The following is a 26730-nucleotide window of genomic DNA, read 5'->3' as shown; positions in this document are numbered from 1 at the left end:
GTTCTTAATCCAATTTTAAAGGGTGTTGTGGGGGGCGGGGGCACCTCCCGAGTATCTCCTTCAAAAACCTTTCATGTCCACTGTCATATAATGTATTTTTTCGCCCACCTCCTTTCCCTACAAATGCTCCCTTTGAAGCCCTTAGGCCTGGGCTTAGAAGGAGGTGGGGTCTCCTGAAAAGAGAGGGAAAGAAGAGAATTTTAAAACCAGATTCTCCTGTTTAAGATGGTTTTCTTCTACCTTCCCTTACTTGGCCAAGAATTCTCCAATTTGTCCTTTCATGGAGATTCCTGACTTCTCCGGGTCAAAGTCGTGGGTCTCCTCTAAAAGAGAAGATTAAACGGCCGACCACAGAGGGCAATATTCCGTGGCGTCCTGCAGCTGGTTCCACAGCGCCCGAAGAGCAGGGAACTCGGCCACTGGCTGCCCCTTTCCTTGGGGAAGTTGGACGCTCTTCTGCCCTTGCCTCCCTCCCCGCCCTTGGGCCTCTCCCAGACTAGAGTCTACATGTGCTGTGCGTGTTTCAAGAGCTGAGCTCTAACATCCACGTTGAGAAAATCCGAAGAAGAAAGAGCCTTGATCCATCATTAAGGAATCCTACTAGTGTTTCAAAGGTCAAGTTAAATCATTGCCTTCTTAGTTTGAATTAATTTGGAAATTATATATTTTATCCTCTTCCCACCATCTTCTCTATACTCAAGTGCAGTGAATTCTTCGAATTTCACTAACAGTGGGTCGTCCTCATAGTTTCTCATTAGTCTCACAGAAGATGAGGGTCCTGGAAACACCGCGAAGCGTGAAGCGCCCCGCGTCGCTGTAAACGCTGGCAAAACACGCGAACAGCTTCGGGTGGCCCTCGGCGACCTCGAGGGGCTGGCTGGCTGGCTGAAGTCACGACCGCGGCCAGCAGTGGCGACCGGGCTAGTGCATTGGCCACTGGCCCCAGCCGCTTGCTGGGTCGAGGGTGGGAAGGGTCTGGAGACCCGAAGTTGGGTCTGGGGTAAAAAGCCGGAAGAAGCAACCAACAAGGCCGAGAATCATGCAAAGATTAAATAGGGTGGCTCCTGTTGCTTGTGAAAGCGGACAGAGGGATGGGCGGGGGTGGGGAGGTGGGGGGTGGGTTCCTCTACCTTTACCTAACCTTGTGATTCACAGCTTCTCAGAAATTTACATAATACAAAGGCGTAGATGTAAATCTAAAGGACAAATATAATAATTCAACAGCAGATATTCCAGTTTCGCACCATGGGCCTGGATATGTTCCCAGTGTTGGCACATTAGCTGATTTCCAGAGCTTTTACTCACCACAGAGAATATCTGAACTTTCACACCACTGTTGAAAGGAGAGGAAAAGAGAAAGAAACAGCGAGAGAAAGAGAAATTGGCTTTAACGACGCTGATCTAGGTTTCTGAATAAAAGCAAAAGATTTTTTTAAGCTAAGAGCATATGCTGTGTACAGAAAGTGGCAGGCATGGTAATAATTGGGGTTTCTCACTTTCCAAACTACATATTCCCCTTTTATTTGATTGACATTAACGTTTTATTTTAAAAGCAAAGTCATTGCCCTGTAATCTTAATAGGAAATTCCAGTTTATTATTTCTCCAAATAAGTGAAGCCCACAGCATCTGATGAAAGAGAGAGCCAGAGAGAGAGACCCCGCTGTCAACCGGGCTCCAGTCTGACTTGCCAACTCATACACAGGATGGAAAAGTGAAATGTGGGAGCTACAAAATACACGTGATTGCTGTCGTTGCCTTTCGAATAAGATCTTTTCCCCTCTGCATTTTAACTCAGATGCCACCAACAACTCAAATTCTGGAGCTCTGCTTGAGGTGTTTTTTAATGCTTCCCTGTGGAACGCAGGGCGAGGGGAAAGTCAGGGGCAGGACTGTGGGATCCCAGTATCCCCTTCTTTTAGTTAAGAGGGCCACAGCGGTGCAGATGTCCTTTGGTTTTGCACTGTGCCTCCTTCAAGTGTGTCTCCATCCAAAGTCACTCGGAAAGCTAAAGGGCATGGCCCTGGGTGCGTAACTGAGCCCTTCCCTCTTATTGTTTAGGAGCCGGGGAGTGGTGGTCGCTGGAAATGGGAAAGGCAAGGCATTTCTTTCCCCTTCTCTGCATTCTGCATTTTACTGTTACTCTGGCTTTCCTTTTCTCTGCAGAATTCGGGCGCGAAATTAGCCGTACTTTCTGACATTCAATCTAATCCGTCAATAGTTTATAGTTATTTTATATTAATTTCCAGAGGTTTTAATTTTAAAATGTATAGGTTGGAACTTAAGTCAAGAAAAGGTCCACTTTTTCAAACATATGCAATCTCTTCTACTCCACCGCACTACCAATTGCTGCCCCGGTGCAAGGTAAAATATAATCCCGTTTTCTCTTCCCTGTCCCTCACTAGTCTTTTAAAGCTGATTCTTAATTATCTGTTGAAATTGAGAATGACCTTTCCTCCTTTCTAGGAAAGTTCTTCATAAGTACTCACAAGACCAATTTGTCCTGGACATTTTGAGCACAGGATAATTGATTCCAGTTTTCTGCCCTGCTTGGCCTTCTAGCTCAGGTCCCTAAGCTTGAGAACGGCCACACAGCTAGTGAACTCCTTGTTCAGGAGCGGACAGTGGAAGTTCTCCTTTGCTTTGAATATTTTTTTGTAAAATGTGACTAAATCAAAGCCCCCTTCATCCCTGGGAGACATGGAGATTGAAAAGAGATTTTAAAATAAAATCGCTCTACATATGAAAAGCTATTACCTTATTAAAAAGTTAGCTATAAACTTTTCCAAAATATTTTTCAGACAACTGGATTGACATACAATCCCTATGCTCAATGATACATTTCAAGTTAAATACCTGGGAATGGAAATGTTAAACATACATGTAGGAATCACATTTGCGAAGTTATTTGTCATAACCTCAAGGACTTTCCTTGTCCTTGGGGACCTGCTCTCCCACAATCAGTCCTGTATTTCCCAGGGAACACTTTCTTCTGGTAGATTCAAAAATTAAGCTTCACAAAAGTTTTTTAAAAAATCCCAGTTTGATTAAAGCAGATTTTACTTCTTAAGAAGTGGTTATACATTTCTAAAATTAATCAACTTTCCATAGGCTATTCTAGTTTTATGAAAGAACACACCTAGTAATCAAACAATGTAACAAAAACTGGAGTTTGAATGAATGACAGTGAATGAGCTTCTTCAATACAGCAACTTTGAAGTGCGTTTTAAAAAATTATTACCCGCTTATCCAACAGAGAGGACCTCACAAAAGCCCTACCCTCCCACAGCCTGCTGGCCCAGCTGGCCTTTCCATGTTTCACTCTCTCCTTTTTGAGTCCTGTTGGGTTCTGACCTTTTACCATGTGACCTCTCTTTATTGAAACTTTTTCTACCTCCCTACCAAAATCTCCTTCCAAAATTGCAGTTTAGTTTTGCTTCCTTGGCATGTTAAGGAAATGCCCCACAGAATAAACTTAAGCATTAAATCAGGTTTTCTTTGTTTCAATCTCACCCAATAGAGATGTAGCTTATAGGGCAAGGGTAGGAAGATATTGATTTAGAGCAGAAAAGAAAGTTATTTGACACACCGCTTTCAATTTTTGCACAGGGACATATCATGTCATCTATGTGTAGGGGCTCTATAAACAATCATAGGCCAGGGCTTGAGGAGGAGAACTGCCTTATCTGATGGTTCTTGAAATCAACTCTTTTCTTCCTCTTGGATGTGAGAATCTCTGTTCCCAGGGGGAGTCAATGTGGACAGAGATGGGGGAAAAGTCTAAAATATATTTAGAATTCACAAATAAGTACACAAATACAACCACCCTCACTGTAAAGCTGCAAAGTACAGGGAGATCAAAGTATTGAGTCCCTGGGTCTGGGACTCAGAAGCTGCTGGCCAGCTACTTCAACGGAATGACTGGGGTGTGGAACACAACTCTGGTTGAAAAAGTAGCTCCAATCCCAGCCAAATGCAGGGTGCTGAATCTTCCCCTCTGGAGACTGCTCAGTTTCTACCTCCCCAAGCTATCAAGCGCCAGACCCTGAGAGGACCAGGCTGGAGTCTCCCGCCACAGACATGCTGGGTTGTGGTGCTGGGTTGTGGCCCTGGGGCGTGTCCTCTGCAGATTGCTGGGCCTCCGCAATGCTCGGGTGTTTCCAGCTCCAGTGATGCCAGTTCAACCACTCCGAGGGTAGGGCTTGGTGCTGGCTGTAGCCCTAAGAGGTTACAGTCTTTTTTTTTTTTTTCCATTGCCTCAGCTGGGGCCACCTTGTGGAGTCTGCAGCCCCCTCCGCCTTTCTCTCTTGGCTCAGCTTGGCATTTTGCAGGTGCTTCTTTGTGTTGTTTCTTTGATCTGAGACCAAGGGCGTCATTCCAGTCTCCTTTAAACCTTGGGAAAAGTTAATGAACACCATTTTGCCCCTGAAATTCCCCTGAACTCAACCCGCTGGCTATATATAGGTGAGGTCTAGGATTTCTAGCTTGTAGTCTGACGCCTGGATCATCCTTGTCATGTTTCAGAACCCCTGACCAGCATCATCCCCACGTGGACTCAATAACACATCTCCAGCTGCCTCCCTTCCTAACCACAGCTCCAGGGGCTGCTGTCCACAATGCTGGCCCTTTCTGGAGGCAAGAGTCGGCTTTCTCCTCCCCATCTCCTCCTCTCTTTCTGTCAGGCTGGCCATATAGATAACCCAGGAACTGGACAATTCTAGCTAGTTCTCGGACACGCCAGGGGCAGGGCTGAAGATCTTCGGAGCTGGGTGTGATCCAAAAGGACACTGTGCCACCCCCAGGGAGAGCGGCCAGTGAGAGTGGTGGTGCATGCTGATAGAGGCAAGCCTCCTAAGATTTCTTTCGAATCCATACTTAAGAAATAGTTAATAACGGCCATAACTTATTACATGTCTCTAATCTCTACAACAACCTTCCTTATTAAGTGCCCATTTTACAGAGAGGTTAAGTAGCTTGTACGAGGCCACAGAGCTCAGATTCTGGGAAGAAGTGTGGCTGTAGGTGTTCAAACCCACACTTTTCTGACTCCAAGGTGGCGGTTCCTGGTGGTTGCCCAAGCTACTGCCAGGTGCACCGTTTCTAGGTAGTCTTTTAAATCGGGGGTCTTCTTCATTTGGGAAACAGATCAAATTCTTCCCTCATTTCCTCTTTTCTCAAGGACTCACGCTCACACTCCAGTTACTACTTCTTCCTGAAAACAAATCCGCAGTTGACTGTCTCTGGTGACTTCTGGAACCCAGGCTCAGAGCTTTGCACTCAGCCTGTACACGTCTCTGCTCCGTTGAACGTCTTGCTTAATGTCACTAAGAAGAGCAGCTTAAGGCAGCTCTGCACTCCATTTTCTAGCCCAGAGAAAGCCTCCCCCTGAGCTCCCCGCCGGGGTACCCGCCCCGCCGCGCTTCGTGGGCGTTGCTGCTCCCAGCCCCTTGTCTGCCACTGCCGGCAGCCCAGGCCCGTGGACTCGAACCCATCTGCAGCAAAGTCCTTGGGCCGATAGAGCCGCAGGCCTTCCTTCCCCAAAGGTTACTGCGAGCAGGACTTGAAGGGAAAAGGAGGCCCAGCTGCCACTTCGTGTCCCTGCATAGCACAGGGACAGCGTGCAGGCGTGGAACTTAGGACGAGCACAGTCCTCCCGAAACCCCACAAAGCAGGCCTGCGACTTCTTCACAAAACCAAAGGGGGTGGGATGGCCGAGGGCTGCCGGTGGGTGCCTGGGGTTGCTGTGAACTGAGGAGCCCAGAGCGCTCCGGGCCCGCTGGGTGCTCTCCCTGCCGGCACGTGGATGCCCCGCCGCCGGTCGCCCGCGAACGTCTCTCAGGAACACAGATCTGGCACCTCCCTTTAGGGACCCGGACCGGGAAATTTCCATTTTCTATTTTGGGAGTAAGAAATAAACGAGACCAAACTCTTGCCCTAATCTCCCGCTTCGGGGCCTTCTGGCTAACGCGGGACAGGTGGGGATTGGAAGGCCCGGTCCGCGCTCCGGGGGAATCGGGGTCCGGGGAGCTTCCCGCGAGCGTGGTCCCCCACGCGGCGCCCGCAGCCTGCGGTCTTAGCAGGTTTTCGCCCGGCGCGTCCCTCGTCCCCCTCGGGAGGCAGGCCGAGGCAGCGGAAAGGGGTTTCGGGGGATTTCTGAGCAACGACAGATGAATGATCTTTTTCCCACCCAAGCGCACCTTCAAGGACCCTCTCACCGCGGGTCGCCGCGGGCGAAGGAGGACAGCGCCCCACCAGGCCCGGCTCTGACCCTGCGGGCGGGGTGGGAGCTCCTAGGCACTTTGCGCGGGCGTTTATTGCAAAAGTAGCAGGAAATCCCTTCTCCTGAGAGAGGGACAATGAGCTAGGACTAAAGGGAATTCAAGTGGAAAAATCCGTGAATGCAAGAACAACCCACAGCAGAGCGAGAGGTTTACATTAAGCTCTGTATGGTTCTTTCTCTTTCCGGTAAAGGTATTATTATTTTTCTCTGACAAATGTCTGGAGAAACTTTTCTTCTGGTGTTATTTAACCAACTCATTCTGCTTGGACATCAAACGGTATTATCTATTTTCTCTTGCAACACTAGCCAAACTGTCTAAAGAATGTAACTTTTTGCTCTTCCCCCAAAACATTTAGAAGGATAGTAATTTGAGTTAAAAATGATTTTCACTTCAAACATTCTACAAAACTTGTTAGGTTTTCAATTAAATTCATTTTAAAAATATTACTTTTTAAAGAATACCACCACATAAAACTTGCCTTTCTTGAATAGAATGCTTGTTTGGGCATTCATCCTAACAGTTACACACTCCAGTGAACAAGTACTGTCATTTCAAGCAATTTGCAGTTAGTTTTGGGCAACACCCCCAAAACTAATTTTCATTCTTTTTCGAAGTTACTTATAATTTTTTCTTCACATACCTTTTTGTGGCTCAGAGGTTAGTCCAGGTAGTTCTCATAAAGACATGAGCAGCTCCACTACCCACCTGCCTTTGGCTGTTGTTCTTGCTGTGGAAGCTACTGGGGGTGGAGGGTAGGGAATGGAGCTTTTAGAGATCTCCTGGGTGTGGAAGAGAAGGAGCCAAGAACATCACAATCTGGAGAGAAGCTCAGAGACTGACCAGTGAAGGGGGCAAGTAGCCAGGTTAAACAGGCCAGGCCAGCAAAAAGACCCTTCAGGCCTCAGACACTTTCCCCTGCATGAAGTGCTTTCCTCACTTCTGAATTCTGTCAGCTAAACATTTGAGTACATACATTATTTCAAAAAGATAGTTTCAATAGGGTGATGGGAGGTCATCAGTTATTCACGCTTTAGGAGAAAATGGGTCAATTATGCAGCGATGAACAGTGTACAGGAAATGGACATTTTACTGAAAGGAAAAGAAGGGTGGGTAATTTCCAAGTAGAGAGCAGTTTGAGCTCTGGAACAGCAGCAAGCTTGGGGAGGGTGCCACTGGGGAGTTTAGGGTAGCATGATTGGACACTTGAGGGCTTGAAGAAAAGGCTATTGGGTGTGAGGATGAAGAAGAAAGGGGGGCAGAACATTCCAAGACAAATTGTCTTTCAAAAATAGCAGGGTTAGTCTCTAGTCTAGGAAAAAGGAAGACATCTCCTTCTTATATGTTTACCTTATCTTACCCCTAGGACCCAGAAAAGGAGAGGCAGCAATACTAATAACTGTGGATTAAATAGATTTTTTGTCTGGGAACCTGTGACCATTTGTAACACCATAGGAGAATGAAATTGGAGGTCCAAGTTTTTTCACTTTTAAAGTTTTAGAACATAAGTTTTCATAAATTCAGGGATACCTCCACTCAATTTGCATGAACTGACTTCATCTGAAAATTACTTATGAATGAATGCAGTAGCACAATATGCCAGCATATTTTAGGAAAAAGTACAAAAATAATCCATAGAGAAATTACAAAGCATAATAATGTTATCTTTCAAAATCCTAGCAAGAGATTAGTTTGAGGGAATACTAATAATCAATTGCTAGTAAACATTACTAGCATTACTAATACTATTAGTTAACATTAATTACTATTATTAATAATACACAATATATGAGTTTGTAGCATACATTTCCTTTGCTATGGAAATGTGCTGCATAGTAATTAATTCTTTTAACAAATGTGTGTGCCTACTTGGTAAAAAACACAGTTTAATATCTTTTACTCATTTAAAATATTATAAAATAAAAAAGCAAGAAACAAAAACACAGAGCCAGATAATTGGGATGTTTGAAATACTGCAAACATCTTTTACTGCATTTAATCTATACAAGTCTAATAAATACAGAAGTGGTTGTGAACAAATGGATTTTTATTGCCTGCAAGCTCTTATACTTAGGAGTAGGAGAATATGTTGACGGAAGCACACTTGCTACCCTATACCTTGGGATTTTGTACACTTGAAAGAAGAAATGTTGAGAATGGAACAAGACATAAACCCATTGGATAATCTAGTCTATATTTGAGTTTGGCATTCTTTTAAGCCCAGGAAGATACCTGCAGATCAGAGTACTAAGAACCAAGGTTAAAGTGTTATACACATCACAACAATGGCAAATTAAGTACAAAACAAACATTTCACATAAATTACAAACTGTAAGGTACACACCATTTTAACGAGAGTACAATAGAGTTGGCGCAATGATTAGAAATGGCTTCTCACAATGTTGTGTTATGAGAAATACATATCTCACTTCATATACTCAACATTATTTTGATGTGATTACAGAAAAAAAGCTCAAATCTTAAAAAATGTTCATATGCCAATCACAAACAGAGCCAAAGTTCATTTTTAGGTCAAGCTACACAAAAGAGAATGATTTTCTTCAAAAAAATACTTGGCATTTTCCTCATTAACTCTGCTTCTGGGTTTACTTTTTAAAGAAATGCAAGCATTTTTATTTGGTCAAGACAACAAATGCAATCACATGGACAAAATACAAAAAACACAATGTCAGTCAAGGAACTCCTCTCTTCTCCAGAGCTGTGTGTTATCAGCCTTCTTCTTCTTCATCACTATCTTTCATAGTAATGCCCTGAAGTCCTCCTCCTTCTGAAACAGAGGCTGTGGCCTCTTCTACTGTTAAGCGTCTGTGCAGAGTATCATATGTCTTACTGTTCAGTGTTCCTTCCAACACACCCTGCAATCGGAAGTCCCTGTAGGTTTTCTGAGGGAAGAGGAGAGAATTTGTTTAGATAACTCAGATTATATGTACACAGATATGTATGTCTATATGTATAGGTATATGTACTCAGTTGACATTTCAAAAATGATCTTGGGCCACTAATGTGTTCATATGGCTGCCATGTTAATCATCTTGTTGGTGTACTTCTGGGGAGAAAATAGAATGAGAAGTTTTGGATAGTGCTATTCAAAATATAATCACTATGAATAGGTCACAATGTTGTGACTATCAGATGACAAATTAACTTTTCCCCCAAAACATTACTAATTGCACAGAATTTACTATTTGAATAAGCTATAACAAAAATAAAATGATATGTACTTATGCAAGTCTATTAAAAATGAATTCTTAGTTTTTTAAATTGAGAAGCTTTCCTTTAATACTAAAAAATGTGTTTCATTTTACAAAATACATTAGTTTTTGGGGGCATGTGTGTGGAGGGAAAAGATTGATCCTGTTATCAGTAAAAGAAATTCACATTTTCAGTATTTGTGAATTATAAAATAATTTATAAGTACCTCTGAATAAAAATTTGTGTACACCTAAATGTCTGTATGAATTCTGCCCTTTTCTACTGAAATTCCTTTGTAATATGAAGTGCCAAATTCTGGCATAAAGCTTCCATAAGTGGGATGATAAAAAATCTATTTACATTTTCTGTGAAACAATAAATTATAATTTGGTGTATTACATATCAAAAAATGGAACAAATACCATGTTATTGTTTCTACAGTGATTCTTAAAAGAACAAAATCCAACAAAATCCTTCTGTGACACTGAAAATATTAATTTATAAAACTTTCCTTATATTCACTTTTTAAAGTACAATTTTCTTGACATATGATTTCTATGGCTAAACCAAACTGGTATTTTATTATTATTGATTTTTAAAGTTGGAGAAAAGTCCAGAGTTAGATAAATGGGGAAATAAAGAAGATATCCCATTCTGTGGAAGCACTTCTAAGGCTATTTTAATGCTCAGTATCTTTCAAGATTCTTCTACTCTTTTATGTCAGATTTAGAATATTAAACAGTCAAACTTCTATGGACTGGCCCAAAGTATCAGTACATATTAACATGCTGCTATTCTGTTCTAAGTGATGGCTAGTAGCCATGTTTTCGTTGTTGTTTGCACTTAACAGATGAAAAAAGTCAAACAAGAAATACTGTACTTCATGGCCCAATATCATAACTCCAATAGCTAAAAATTAATGTTAAGAGATGTCTGATTTCACTGAACACAGAAGTGTTCATAATACTTATAACATTCAGAAAATATTATAACATTCAGACATTTGAGCTGAAGGTACTTATTCACATGACTTGAGAAGCACTGATAGAGGACATCCTAATCCCCTCGATATACCCACCTTGCCTTTACTAACAGCCTTCTGGGAAGAAGTAGAACCATTACGAGGTAGTGGGATCATTGGTATTTTCACATATTATCCTTCCGTGTTCTTCTACCTAATATGTGCCTCACAATACAGTTCCAAGTTTCAGAAGTGATATGTCAATAGTAAGACTGGAGAATTTAATAATATATATTTTTTTCATTTGGATAATCCCTTGATATAAGTTCATATCTGAAAAGTCCACATGTTCAAAAATAAACTGAACTCTGAAGAAGGCTGAACAGTATCTGAGGTCAGTGTCTCTACTGCAAGTAAAATTTAGATTCAAAGAGTAATTTTTTTCTTACGTGATCAAACCTATTTTCACTTAAATTTTAATAGTTTAAGACACATACAATCCACCATCCTTATATTCTGTTATTCTCTTTCTCAGTCATAAGTTATATGACTAAGGTGGTATTCTCTTACACCAAAACTCATGGTAATTTGTATCAGAACCAGGGAAGCAACTCTGAAAAATAAGTTTTGCCTAGATAATCTGGTAATGAGTATACAAAGCATTATTACCATAGAGATTTGCGTTTATTCCTATAACTGACTTGTAATTAGATTAAAAATGAAATGTGAAATACACAAAATATTCATCTATAGATGATATATCTAATATTAATATAAAATATTGTCCCCTTGACAATGATATACTGAGTTTGTGAGCTTGACTTTCTCATTTTATTGGAGTGACTTTTCTTTGACTTAGATTATCAATAAATGGGCCAAGACAGATTTGAATTGTGGATTTGCAGTCTCGAAGCCTTTCTTATTCTATTGCAAGCAATAGCCAGTTATGTGAGTTTCAGGGCAGATAATCCTTGCAAAATCTCTCTCCCTCTCTCTCTCATAAAATGTTATTAACAATTGGACATTCTCTGTGGCTTCCACAAAGGTTTGGTTGGCTCTTATTTAAGATAAGTGCCTACCACAGGGTGCTGTTCACTTGTCTTCTTTTTGCCTAGCAAATTTATGTTAACTGCTTTTAAATGTCATATGATCACTAGAAAAAACACAAATTCAACAACCATTTTGATTGTTTGAAGATTCTACCTTCTCCCCACTCCAAATAAATCATTCTGATGTTAAAACTTCAAAAGTAAGTTCATAGTCCTTAAATTTTTCTAGAAAGCTTACTGGGATTTGTTTTTTTCTGCATGAGCAACATGAATGAACCAATTAGCGTGTAAGTTATCTTTGTAGGGCAAAGTTGGCTATTATATAGATTTTGATGACAAATGGGTTTCCATGGGCATAGAAGAGTGACAGTGCCTATGAGTAGTAGGCACTAGATTGCTAGAGTCGAGTAGCTTGGATTCTGGGTAGAATGCACAACTCGGCTATAATATGCAGGCCAAGTCCAAGTAGAAGGAAAGCCTGCAAATGGGACTTAACGATTCTATACATGTTTTATTTCGTGGCTTCTTAAATTCACTGGAAAATGATTATTATGAAAAAAACCATACAAGTTCTGAAGAATAATGAATCTATGTATGAAACTGGCTAAAGACTGTTTATATTCAAAGTAGAAAAAACAATTAGAACATTAAATTATTAATTCACCTTGATTTTCATTATGAAAATAATCATTTTTAATTATTAAATAGAGCCCTATAACTTGATTAAGTGTGTCAGCCCAAGAAAGCATTAGCTGAGCCTGAGGACTCACTTGTGAAAAGCAAAACATGGAAAATCAAACATATTCATGAAATTTAATTTCATATTTATCAGTCTTGACTACTGACAGCCATAATGAAGACTATATCAAAATAAGATATACACTGATTGGCTTAGAGTACAATCGAAATTTCATCATATAGTTTATTAAATTATTAATTGTTCTTTTATGCTAAAATATGCACTGGTGAGAATACTGAAGATCTTTCTAACATTCTTAGAAAGTTTCAAATATACAATACATTATTAACTATAGTCACATGCTTATCTTGAAGATATACGATTTTTACTTGTCAATTATACCTCAGTAAAATTGAAAAAATTCCACCAGTGCTTAGATGTGTGAATATGAGAAAAGGAATAACTATGAAAGAAACAAGTGATAGGATAATAAAATTTGGAGATTTTTATTTTCTAAACAAAGAGCTTAACAATCTCTCAACGAATACTAGTTGGCTAAATATGTAACTTCTGACATCCTGAACACAGTAGGCATTAACTTGAAAACATGGCTTATCATAAAGATAACCAGTTAATATTAATCACCATATAGACTACAACCTTAACATATATTTAGAAGGTAAATACATTATCCTAATTCTCTTTTGTGAAAAACAACCTTCATTTGAAGGTTCTTCGAGTCACATTTAGAGAAACAAGGAAGAAACGTTGAAGAACTAAGCCAAATATGAATGTATCATATTGTTCTTTCAGTTTCTTTGCAAAATAAATAACACCAAGTAAGAAATGTTCTGGATCAAAGGTATTTTCTCTGTTGACATGTAATGTATAGCTATAGTATTAAAATTTTGTGGGTGGCTATAATTTTACTTGTTATTTATGACTAATCATGATTGCTATTATTGTGACATTACAGGTCTGGTTCTGTGTTCCAGTAGATTTGCCAATTTCTGACTTTGGAACAGAATTTCCTATTTGTTAGCCTTTCTAACAAGATAACAAGTATGTCTATGGTACAAAAGAATTTGTATTCTAATTAAATTGCAGGAACCAAGAGAAAAATTGAAAGTATCTTAAGGTAGGAAGAAACTTCTTTTAATGGTGTATATATAACAGAGTAGTTCCTTGCAAACTTCAGCATGTATTAGAATCATCTAGAGGGCTTGTTAATATATAGATTGCTGGGTCCCATCCTCTGAGTTTCTGAATCATTAGGTCTGGGATGGGGCCCAAGAAGGTGTGGTTCTAACAAGTTCCCAGGTGATGTTGATAATACTAGGTCAGAGTGACACTTTGAGAACCACTCTATATGTGTGTGGGTATATTCACACGTACACATACATACACATAAGTGCACATACATACATTATTTGTATGGGCACACACATGTGTACCATTAGTAAATGGTACTAAAATGGAAGTAAAGGTCTTCTATTTAAAGGAAAAACTGATTCTCAATAGCTTAATGTTTTCAGCCATAAGGTGGAATTTCTGTCTCAATTATAAGAAAAGGTTAAACTTGGGGTAAGTTTTGTGCTTCCACTAGAACTTACAAAGTGTAAAAAATCATGTTGAATAAATATATTATTTTAAAGCCTTCATTTACTAAATATAACATATAGGTTATAACCTCTTCTCTTGAAGACCAGAAGTCAAAATGGCCTTGCTGAACTTATATGACATCGGTGTTAGTAGTTTTGAACAGTCCCCACACTCAAACTGATTATCTTTTACATATAAGAAGGAACATTTTTTCAAAAGAATTCAGGCAGTGACAATGTATTGCTTTTGCACCAGGATATAATCAAATAACAGAGACTCTCTTTATTCTCCTGGCAAATACAGTTAGAAAGCCCTCATAATGATATATGATCCTAATGAATATAAAGTATATATATATAAGACAATTAATGCAAAATTATTACGGACCTACTACATTCAGGTAAATGTGCTAGTGGCTGTAATATACATAATCTTAAAATGTGATTACTCGCTAGCAAATATTTTTTATTTATTAATGCAAAAAGGTAAATTTATGTTTATTTAGCAATCTAACTGAAAGTGGAAGTAAACGGTAGCATATCATTGCTAATAAGCGATGCTTTTTAAGTACTTAGATTCACTCAGTGATATCAAATAGGATTTTCCTGTATGTCAATATCTTCCCATTATTCTTTATAGGTGGGTGGGCAATTCACATCTAAACACATTTTGTTTACCTTCACAATCTTGATGAGCGTCTTCAGTTGGTAAATATGAAGCTGGAGGTCTAATCTATCAGCCAACCACAGGCAAATGACTTTCATGGAATTGCTGTACCATTGCTGGAGAGAAGGGTTGGGGCAGAGGGGAGGAGGACAAAAAAGAAAACAACCTCTGCAGTATTCATTTAACAGATTCGGTAATGAGGGGGTAATGAAACACTCCGAAATGACCACGGATCAGCACTTGAAGTCAATAATGCTGTAATTTCCTGTTAACAGAATTGTATGTTTTGCTAGAAAATCTGCTAAATTGACCTAGGCTGTTCTTTCCATGAATTAACATTACAGTTGTTCAGCTGTAACATATTCATGGAAACCGTGTTTTTGCACTTCACAGCCTAGTGGCCTGCTTTGTAATTTGTAGGTAACAATGAGTACTAAATACATGTTATGGGACTAAATGGATGGCCAAGCAGCAGGAAAAAAGAGGTAAATTATTTTCAAAAGAAAATTTTCTGTTAGCCTGCATGTTAAGTAAAAATCAAAAAGAAGATCTGTTATGCCATAAGGCATGCAGTCAATACCTAAAAATAACTTTTTAAAGGAGTGATGGCAAAAAAATATCCACAACTTACTAAACGGTAATCCCCAATGACACCTTTACCTACTATTGGTTGTTAAGTATTTGCCAAGACATTGTAAAGCCATGTAAAATAAAGATTTATTGAGATCTTAAGAAGGAACAATATCAAGACGGAATTCTTATGTATCATAAGAATCTCAAAATAGGTGTCAGTTGGCCAGATTATGAAAGGAAAGGATCTATTTCATTTTGTGTTTTTGGTGGGTTCATAAATTTTTCTGTTTTTTACAACTCTTTTGAGGGAAAACCAGAAATTCTTTTCTAATGCAATTTTCTGCTCCTATATAATGTTGGTGATTATAGTAAAAGAAGAAATTTTGTTCCTATTTTTAATAAAAGGCAATCTGCCATCAGAGGTGACATTTTAAGGGATTCAGTGATGATGTGCCAGAGCTAGGTTTAGGTAATACTGTAAGAATAATGCTACCCATTCAGAAAACTGTGAGAAATCGTAACATCCCTTCAACACTTAAGAAATTACAAAAGGGTTTTTGAAAGAGAAGGAATTTTGTGCCTTGCTTGTATACACAAACCTAGTGACAGTCCAGATCACATGTGTGTATATGTTCTTAGGTATTCAAACACAGAAAAAAAGTCTAAAAATAAATTTTCCTCCACATAATAAAACAGTATATTCAACATCTAAGCATAATCTTAAGTGATCCAAGTCTTAAATTTATCTGGATGTGTATTTGTTAACATTGATCTAATGTGATTTGTTACAATAAGAAATGGTATTTTAAGTATAAATTAAAAATGAGTTTCACATTTCATCATACTATTTCTATTAATTTGTTAGTATATCGAACATACATGCATAAAATGAGATAAGCTAATTAAAAGTGAATAAATGATTTATTAAATACTATCAATCAAATGGATGAATAAAAATATGTCAAATTTTTTAAATATGGGACTGTGATTTTTAAAAAATATGCTATTCATGTACCTAATTTCACTCCTTCCTAATGATTACTTTCTTAATTTTCAGGACATGTAAAAATATCAGCAATATGTTTTATAAAATAAGACACCTACACAACTACATTCTTAAAATATAAACTGCTAGTAAATTCAATTGACATGTTAAATCTAAAAATCTTTCATAGATACTCACCTTAATTTTTGACGTAATTTAAATTCTATCCTTATTTCACATTATAAAATAATTTGAAGTCTTAACTTCTTGAGTTCTATTTTAATATAGGTAAATTCTCACAAGTGTTGCTGATATAGAATATGAGCATACTGAATTAGGACCGCCTCCCCCCCCACTCTCAAGATAATTTGAAAGCTAAAATGTTAACAGAATGGATGCAACTCTTAAAAATTATAGTCCTTCTGCAAAGGATAGTAAATTTTTCTTTTTTGTTCAGGGAGAGAAAATATTATATATTGTACAATGGCTAGCATCACCAACTAATCTGTCTGTTAGATTGTGTAGTTACTATGTTCATGGTAAATTGTATAAATTTGAGAGAAATGAAAATACTTTCTTAAAATTACTCCATATGCATCTTTATGTTCTTAAAAATCCTTACATGATTTAAAAATAATTTAACTTTATTTTCCCATTATCTATAACTGGTGTTTATGATTAAGGACATGTAATGTAACACAGAAATTATTAATATGGTAACTTCTTTAACACAATGCCAAAATTATAATTTTAGAGAAAAAGAATTTGGGAATAAAGTGATCTAAAGTTAATTATAAAAATAGAGAAAAAGAGAACCCTTGTTAGGTAAAATGTTTAAGCTACTTTACCATCATCTTACTTTGAAAGTAAATACATTATTCTATAAGAAAAAGTCTCTAAGAAAAATTATCTTATAAGAATGCATATTTTTGGTCCCTAAGTCAAAGCCCTTTGAAGAGGCATTTCAGCTAAATTAAGCAAATGATTAAGGGAAAGCAGTAGCTTAACTCAGAGTGTATGCTGCCACTAAGAATAGGCTAACAAAAAAAATTCCACTACGACTGTTTCTTTTTTGTATATGGTGAAACTCGAACACACACACACACCAAACAAACAAAGCCACCAAACGGAAACCCCTAGTACTTTCTTATTTCTAGTGCTGGAATTAATATGTCCTTCTTTTGAGTGCTGAATATGGTAGGTCCCAGTTATTTCATGTTGAGAAACAAATCAAAGGTTGGTTACTTTCATTCTCTGCCTCCCCCGACCCCACCAAACCTAATCAACCTCCCCCAAAAAATCCGAAAAGGGTGAATGTGCAGTAAAGTCTGTATGTTAGGAGCTGTCTTCTCATTCTGGAAAAGTTAATTTTATAAAACAACTTGGTTGACTATCCACTTTTCCCTTCAGGGGATGACAGGGAAGGGCACTGCGGCTTGCACTGAAGTCATGGGTACGGCATTACTGCTTTATTCTTTGCTTTGGTCTACATAGGAATAAAGCAATAAGTGTATATTTTACAATTTTTTTTTCTACATCAATCCATGACAGCAGCCTACCACTTTAGCAAAAAAATATGTTTTTTTTCCTTCTTTTTGTGGTTCATTCAACTCCTGTAAGGGCATACGTTACTCACTTCATTTTCTTGAGATATCTCTTTTAAAGCAAAAATAGAAGAAAAGGAAAGGCTAGGGTTGACTCTGTGAGACCCTGTATTTATTCACACTTATTGTGCATGACTGTAGACTGGTAAATCATATTAGCAGCCCGTCTCCCCATCAAGCTGCTACTTGCTTTCCAGCCCTGGGAAGGCTCAACAAATCAACAGGAGCACGGAAAACAGAACATCAGTCTAATCTAGTGTTTAAGGTGAAGTTTTCAAACCCAATCTAAGAAGATCTTTAGAGCAAGCAACAAGCTGAAGGGCTCAGAAGGTGGTATTGACAATGAAAGAGTGTTGAAATATTGAGAAGCGCAGCACTTGTGCATTTTTAATAACAAGAGGGTCAACAAGGACATAGCTCCCTCAGTGCCAGGAGTTGCCACTGACTATGGAAATTGCCACGCCAGGGCTATAAATGCTTGCAGTTCATCAGCTTTCTTAAACAGTTCATCAGCTTTCTTAAACACCCCGAACCCCCTCAGTGGACCTTTAGTCTTGAATTAACAAACCAAAGCAATGAAAGAGGGTGCAGTCTGAATGGCTGGCATTGATCCCCAACTGTGTCAGCACTGCTACAGGCCCTGAAAAACTCTCTCCATTGTCAATAGAAATTGACAAACCTCCTCTCCTAAATAGTGCAGCTGAGCCGGGCGGGATCCACGCAGCTGTAAAGGGCTCTGCTCTTGGGGCCAGGGAGCACTAACAATAGAACAAGCATGAGCTCTTTGTCAGTCCCAGACTTGGCAATTTTCTAACAAGGATTAAAGTTGTTTCTCTGCAGAGCTGGTGAAAAGAGATTTAGCAACATACCGTGCTTTCTTCATGCAAGTTAAAGAGAAGTAGTTAAGGAATTTCATTATTCTGTTGAAGAGTGGAAATACAAAACAAATATATTAAATATGCACAACTCCCTCTTTTTTTTGCCTAATTTATAACATTTTGAGGATGATTCAATTAAATATAACACTTATCGCCTGGAAAAAAGTACTTCACATCTATTTTGGAAGTTTTATTTAAAAAAAGTCCAGCTGCTTGCCACCTGGAATGAGGTCTCAATACATACTAATGCACAATGCCTTTAGACCCTCTAAGGCTGATATTCCTAAATCTGAATCATAAGACCCCATAGGGTTTATATATCGCTGCTGCTTCAAGCAAATGATTTCTGTCAGAATGCGGCTTCTGATGATGATGGCAAGGTAAAAATAGCTGCTTTGCTAGGGCACAAATCTGTGATATATTTTCTGCTTCAGTGTTTAGTTTTTTATTGATTATGAATTGGTACAACTAGTTGATATATTTTTATTCTTCTCCAGCTATCCTTGTTTCAAGAGGTGAACAACAGGGGGAAAAAAAGAAAAAAAAAGAATCAACAATTTTTAGTGCAGTAAGACATGGAATATCTAAATTTCCACATTATGAATGTATTTCTTCATTTATTTCAAGAGAAGCTATTTGAAAAGAATTGAGTCACTGTGTTGAAATAACACCTAGAAAATCTCACCTAGAAAATATGTACTTTTAAATGTAAAGTTAAATTGACTAAAAGAACAATATTTTTTCAGTGCTGATGGTTTTGTAAGTTCAATAAATATAAGACATCCTTTAGGATCATTTAGTAGTAGCTTTAGAGAGAAACAAAATGTTTAGAAACATTAATGCCCTACAGATTCACCATTATATTAAAAAGTAAATATAAATGCTTCAATATACTTTGAGTGTTCATTTTGTCAATAGTACATCTATTTAATATAACTAAAAATTATGGCTCCATTTCACTCACTTCCCATTTCTAAACACTAGAATGCAAATTTTATATTAATAGTAGATTTGATACAATAATGCCAGGTTTTCCCCTCTATTCAAGGCATTTCACTGAAACTATTATGCCTAGTTCCACGAAACAGACTCCCAAAGCACAAGCATTTTGAAAGTTTTAAATGGGAAGTTTTTGTTGGCTTGCAATAGGATTAAGGGCTATATTTAAGGAAAACTGAAACCAGCCTATTATGGTTAAAAATACAGGAAGTGTTCACCCCAACCTAAACCTATCGACATTCCCAGCTCGACCCAGAGATGTTCGTGACGGGGAAGATAGGGACTTGTGTGCGGAACGGAGCTGAGGGCTGGCTGTCAACACACCAGAGAAGAGCATGAACGCAGAACCCGCAAGGGTGGGTGGGCTAGCCCCTCTGTGCTATTTGCTCGATTGAGCCTGTCACTTCCCTTCTCCACGCCTCATTTTGTCATCTGTAATATGTGGGATAGAGTACATGAATCTAGCTTGAAAATAATAAGATTCTAATGACGTGCTAACGGAAATACTGTGAGTTTAAATTTGACTGTTAAAGGAAAGGGTATGATGAGCTTGTGATTCTTGTAAAAAAGAGTGGAAGGGAAAAGCCAAATTGTCATTTTGCTTTTAGATGCTGCTTCAATATAGCTTTATTCTTCCAGAATAAAGCAAAATGCAAGCCCAGAGCTCCAGAACTTTCTATTGTCTGTTAACATTTTACTTCTAATTTATTCATTTGGCCTCTTAATGAAGTACAGACATATTATAAAAATGACGAAGTATAATGAGGAATAAATGAGATCTATAAAGAATTTTGAGATACAGGTACTGTTATTTTTATTACTATTACTATTTTTTAGAAATTCTGATTATAAGGGTATCTGATATTTTCTTTATTCCTCATGGGAAGTTCAAGGGAGTCAGTTAAAATTTCACTTAATTCTTACAACAACCTTGATGAGGTGGGTGTTATTATTCCCATTTTACACATCTTAAAACTGAGTTTACAGAAGTGGAGGTACTGAGTTTAGATTAAGCAATTATTCAAGTTTATACAATGAGTATAATAAGTGGCAGGGTTAAAATTTATATCTTGTATTTATGCTCCAGAGTCTGGGCTCATAACTACTGTGTTATTTCATTTCTCTCTAGAAAAAAAAAGTCTGGATTTCTGTTCTGTCAATAAAATCTCTGATTCTTAGGAGCAGTTTGGTGCTTCTAGAAGAAAACTAAGAAAACAGTCTCTACCATTCCTGGTGGTCACTGACAGTCATCTTAATACAGGATTGTGCATGAATACAGAAGATGCCTATTAAGAAAAGCCCATCCAATTTTCTTGCAGGTTGAAGCAATCCACACTTCCAAAGACCAAACATGTCTCTAAACCCAATAATGTGATATGTAATATAAAGAAATCCTTTGAAGAACTACACTCCCTATTAAGATAAACAGGCAAATGGCCATTATGCTACACATCTCCTACATACTCTCTTCTTCAGACTCATTTTAAAGCACCATACATCCTAATGCTTAAAAACACTGGAAAATATTTGTTTTACTGTAACAAAACAATGCAATGTGAAAAAAATGATCCTTGGTTCATCCATAGGGGAACTCTATATATGTGGCTTCCTTCATCGTCTTTTTTTTTTTTTCCAACACAGAACAGAGAAGTATTTGATGTCATTTTATTCCATAGTGAATAATGCCATATTCTGGGTGATTTTCATTTTTTAACTCCATCAGGAAGTTTGCAAATTATGAGAGCACCACGATGTCTGTTAAGGAAGAGAACATGTGAAAGGTGCTAACATGAAACGAGTAGCATATAGTAGGTGCCTAATAAATGCTTGTTGAATGCTGAAAAAAAATTTCCCCATCTTTGGAGCTCCATACTTTCTCTTTTCCAACAAAAAGCATGAATATAATAACTGAGATATTTCCAGATGAATTAGGTCCTCTTTAGTGACTTAACAGAGTAAGTTACATAATAGGACAAGTTCCGTAAACTGAAAGCTATTTTCAGTCCATAATATTTCATTAATCTCCCTTCATTCCAAAATGTCCTCAAAGTAATGTTAAATTACCTCTTTCTCCACACTACATGAACGGTATTAAAATCAACACTGTTTTTTATTATTTATTATCAAGTAGGCAAGTGCCTCCATAAGTTTATTCTGTGGCTCTTTTCCTGGCGCTAAAAAGACTGGTAATTATAAAGTGAAAATTTCAGATAATCAGCTGTTCTCCACTCCGCTGCTTAGGGACCAATGATGGGATGCACACTGGTTTGGCTAATCTTTTGAGTGAAATGACTAATTAATGGTTTGGCTGAACTCAGTGGTCAATCCAGTTATAATGGTGTATGTACCAGTTTGGGGCACAGACAGTGTCTATGAATGATTCATTTGGGCACTATGACCTTTTCATTTGGTTGAATGACTCATTTTGAATACTGTACATAAAATGTTGTCAATATTGCATTTTAAATCAATAATGTAGGATCTAGATAAAAATAAGCTGGACTCTTAGAACTGCTATTAAATGGCACAACTTGGTTTCGAGATTACAAACCGAGGCCTGAGAATTCGCTGTTACCAGGTATTTCTGCATCAGTTTCCTTATGAAAAATGGGAAATGTTCCAAAATCACTTTTTGAGGCCAATAAGGACTGGAGTAAACAGCTATCCTGTGTCTCCGAGTCCTGGTGCACTTCCCTAGTAATCATTTTCAGCAAACTGAATGACCTGCAGCTCTGTTGGGCTTCTCTAGAGCTTTGGTTTCTGGGCACGTTTGTCCCTCTGCTTGGACTTCTATTCCTAAATACATTTCGCTGGCTAGATTCATGTCAGCCTTTAAGACTAGTTCAACCATTATCTCTGTTATGAAGCCAATACTATCTCTTACTAGGAAGAATTAGGTGCTCACATATTTTCTACTCCTAGAACTCTATATAGGTGTCTATGAAAATATTGCACAATACAGTACATGTCTCCCTCAACCAGCTGTGAGTATCCACAAGGCATAAACTGAATCTTATTTTTATTGCTATATCTACCCCTTAGCAGAATGTCTGGCATATAGCATGCATTCCATTGTCATTAAAGGACTAAATGCTTTAAAATATTTGTAAATAAAAATTTTCTCTATAAAAAATGCTATAACTCTAATAGTAGTAGGGCAAATTTTCAATAGAAAAAGGACAGATGAATATCAGAGCCAGAGTCACTGTTGACTTGAATTGCACATTTCATTAATAGAAAAATAATTTAATAGATGTTAAAATCATAGAAATCGTTGAAAAGCAAACAATTGCATTTGGCTAAAGAAATTTAATACAGGACTACAATGGGGCTTAAAATGTGACAGTCTAATTTCATTTTAGGTGATGAATGAAATAAAAGAGAAAGTACCATAAACTAATAAACCTCCATGTCTATGTATGTATATGATTGTCCACACATATACACTCACACACAAATATGCTAATACTACAAGTTCAGATGTCGATGTACTCAGCCCTTCAGAGGCTATCACCCAAGCAGCGAGCTGCCTCTCCAGCATATGCTCGTGTGGATTGGTAGCCATTGCTGGGAGTTATCTGAGGTGTGGAGCATATTTGGAGGTATGGCTTGTTATGTTGCCTGTGTATTTTCATCACTAAGCAACATGTCCTGGCACCTTGTATACTTGTTGGCCGTGTGAGTTGATTTTAAAGAAAGGTAGAAAAATATTGTCGCTGTGGAAATGTTGACTTCTGTCTGACAGAATATGAGAGCTCTGTTGGGAGCTGATATAAGCCTGGCTTTCAAGGAAAGGAAACAGAGGAAGGATAGAGAGGAAGAATGTACTCTTATCTCACAGTCATGACATTTAACGTGACAAGCACTAGAACCAGATACGAACTTTGTGTTGGCACTAAACTTTTGGCAAGTTTCCAATCATCTACTTGAAAACAGAGAGAGACAGAGAGACATAATAATATAAACAATTTCATAGATAATCACTATCCTGTTTTTATCTGCACAGATGAAAAAGTGGAAATATTTTATCTGGAAATTAATAATTTCTCAAAAATACCCATTTAGTCATCAGAATGTAAGCTCCCTTAGGGCAGGGACTTGGTCTATCTTGTTTAATATTGTATTCCCAGCCACTAGCACAGTGTATGGGCTACAGAAAATGTTCAATCAATACAGGTTTGATGAATAAATGATTAATAAGAGGGGTTTCAACTTCCTATTCTAATTAGAATCCTACTGAGTCATTGTGACACAGATAGCCAACCATGTGGGACAAAGCCAACGCCTAATGTTTTAATCTCAACATTAACCACCATTTCTCACACGTGGTAAATGAATGATGAATTGGATTTGTTTTCGAGACTTTATACATGCAAAAACATCAACTGAATGGGTGTCCCACATCGATAAACACATGTTTACTGCCTATCTCAAAGATATAGGCAATAACTGAGAGGAAAGTCAACAAAAAGGAATGTCGGGAATATACGGAACCAAATTGACGGAGCTTGGTAGAGCCAAAGTATGGGAGAGTCACATATTTGAATACATGAATAGAAATAAAGCTTGAAAGAATCTTGTTCAGCCACATTTGAATACTGCATCCCATCTCTGACTGTAAATCCTAAGCACTTTGAGAAGTTTCAAAGATGATTAAAGGGCTAGACAAGGGGCCTATGAAGTGAAGTTAAACAAATAGGGATTATTTATCCTGGAGTAGACAAGTATGACAGGTGCCTTAATAACAGTCTTCATATATAGGAGGGATTAGTCCCTAGAGGATGCTGGCTACCCACTTTTTGTTCTCCACTGAGAAGAAAAGGAGAAATGGGTTTAAAAATCAGCATGTAGAACATAGGTGAGGTGGGGTGCACATTTTCTTTTTTCCAAACAAAATATTTTGTCCATATCCAGAGAACAAAATTTAGATGATCTCTGATCTAGAGCTAGGCTGAGATCAAGAAATTGAGGGCTCTCTCTAGAGTTTAGGTGTTTATAAGAACCTTTGAAAATTATTTTATATTGTTTCCTGTCAATGCATTCTATACCGACATCTAATGGTGGTCTTGCCAGAACAGCCTCTTCCTTACACAGATTTGTTTTTTAGTTGGATTTATTCAACAGTAGTGACCTGGCTGGCACTACTGTGCCCACTTGTGAAAGGGGCTGACCTTGCAGAGGGGGCTACAGGGACGGCCTGCAGAGGGGGTGGCTCACAGAGGGTGAGTACAAAAAGCCACCACAGAAAATGGCCTTTAAGCCACGTGTGTCATTTGCTTACGAAGTTAGGGCTGAAGGGAAGGAGAGTAGTAGCTATCGGCTTATGAAAACATTGCTAGAGATGCTGGTCTCAGGGGAGGGCTGGGCATTTCCATTAAGAAGGCACTAGCGGCCGGTTGAAGTGCAGGCATGCAAAGTCACTGTGGAAAAACCAGGCTCTACATGGAAGAGTCAGAATTTCCAGACCACCTAAAGTTTAAAGAGGCATGCTTTCAACACTAAATACTTTTGAAATGCTCAACATGTTGCTCATAATCCATTCAGCTATCTTTGATAAAAATCAGTAGAGAGAATGTTCTAATTTCTTCAATGACTGTAAGTCTTTGTTACTAGCATGGTTGGATGAATGCAAACGCCCATTTATGCAACTGGTATTTAGAAAAATTTCTCCACGAAAATGAAAGTTTTGTCACCTTCCATCCGTCCAAGACAATTTTATCATTACTAAGAGAACTTAGGCGATCAATGACAATCTTTTTCCTACTCAAGCAAAAACCTCCGATCAGTTTGCATGTGAGATTTTTTTTTTTTTTTAAATTCTGAGCACAATTAAAGGTGAGTTAAGGCTCTGGTGGAAATCTAAAGAGCATCAGCAAATCTGAGCACTGCTCAGCTTTTGAATTGCTTTTCTACTTCTCAGTTCTTTTAAATGGTTTTCTATGGCAGGAACATTTTTCTTAATTAGTCACAGCTAATTAGTGTTCTGGCATAGACAAGTAATCAGAAATGTCAGAGCTGCAAGGCTACATCTCCCTAATCCTTTGATAATAATTTAGCCTCCTGGGAGGGCCCCAAGCTGCGGTAAGTAGTGACTGACAATAAGGCAGAATTAGGTGGGCAGCAGACCATTAGGATAGAAAAATAAAAAGCACTACCAAATCCTGCTGAGCACCATCAGGCAACTAACTGCACTGCCAGATGAGGTGCCTGTTTAAGCCTGTGTTGTTAATTAGCTGATTCTACCAGACCTGCCACATATGTCCAGGTGCCTCATGCAAAGATGTGTATTTCTGGGATTGTGCCAAATGACAATTGTGTACCACGATCACGTTTCAAGAATCTAAGTAAGAAGTCTACATATTTCTTAAAGATTCTTTTGAATTATCAAAGAAATAAGATCAACAAGCTACAATACATTTTCTTGTTGAGTTTCTTTTAGGCAATTAGGCACGCTTATCTCAAGTTTCTCAGGTTTTAATTCACCAGCAGCTTAGATTCAAATGAGGGCCTTTGGCCTCTCTGAACCGCGTCTGGACTTGCCAAAGCGATTTTGGCATACATCATACATCAAAAGTTGATCCTTTTATAAATTCTTACACTTACAAATAATAACTTAACATTAGAATGAGGATTATTAACTCAAATGAACCAGACAGCTGTAATTCGAGAGGGGAGGTTTTAAAGAGAAACAAACTTTGAGGGAAAAAAATAGCTAAGGAGCAAGCTCCATATGGCATTACTCAGGCAGATAAGACAACCTAAAGAACAGGTTTGACTATGAATATCTTAAAAGAGGTCAAACAACTTCAGTGAGAGTCCAAATACCATAGGTAAAGCAAAGCAGGAATATGTACAATTGACAACAACAACAAAATCCGGAAAACAATGTGTTAAAGCAGCTGAATAACAGTGTTCAAACAAGTGAGATGAATGAGATGCTGCCCCTGTAGTACATACAATGAACAGATTAGTCAAACCTTTTATCTACCTTTAGTACACAATGAGGTACAAGGGTACACAACATAAAAATGTTTAGAAATAAATTAGCTCAAACAGCCTCAAACTCATTACTGAACTTACATTATCCATCTCTTTCTATTGATGGAAATGGAAAGTAACGACTATGACACAGGAATAATATTAGTATTTAATTTCCAGTGTTGATAGGAAAATCATGGTTGGGCATGGGGGCCAACAGTTAATGTTTTATATTTGATTACTTTTTATGTAGAAGCAAAATCAAAA

The 26730-nt window shown here is 38.1% G+C and overlaps 1 protein-coding gene across 1 annotated transcript in view; it reads right to left on the bottom strand.

The window, feature by feature from the left end:
• Nucleotides 1-8886: 8886 nt before the first annotated feature.
• The window catches only part of CADPS2 (Ca++-dependent secretion activator 2), a 645614-nt gene continuing 627770 nt past the window's right edge, over nucleotides 8887-26730 (bottom strand). Inside the window, exons 26-27 of the mRNA XM_012652730.1 lie at nucleotides 14458-14562; nucleotides 8887-9179 (exon numbers count right to left, since the gene is read on the bottom strand). Of these exons, the coding sequence (XP_012508184.1) occupies nucleotides 9006-9179; nucleotides 14458-14562 (279 nt within the window). The 3' untranslated portion in view covers nucleotides 8887-9005. The remainder of the gene's footprint in view (nucleotides 9180-14457; nucleotides 14563-26730) is intronic.

The sequence above is a fragment of the Propithecus coquereli genome, unplaced genomic scaffold (assembly GCF_000956105.1).
Source record: "Propithecus coquereli isolate 6110/MARCELLA unplaced genomic scaffold, Pcoq_1.0 Scaffold4, whole genome shotgun sequence".
In the NCBI taxonomy this organism is placed as follows: Eukaryota; Metazoa; Chordata; class Mammalia; order Primates; family Indriidae; genus Propithecus; species Propithecus coquereli.
This window is presented reverse-complemented; position numbering and strand designations above follow the sequence as displayed.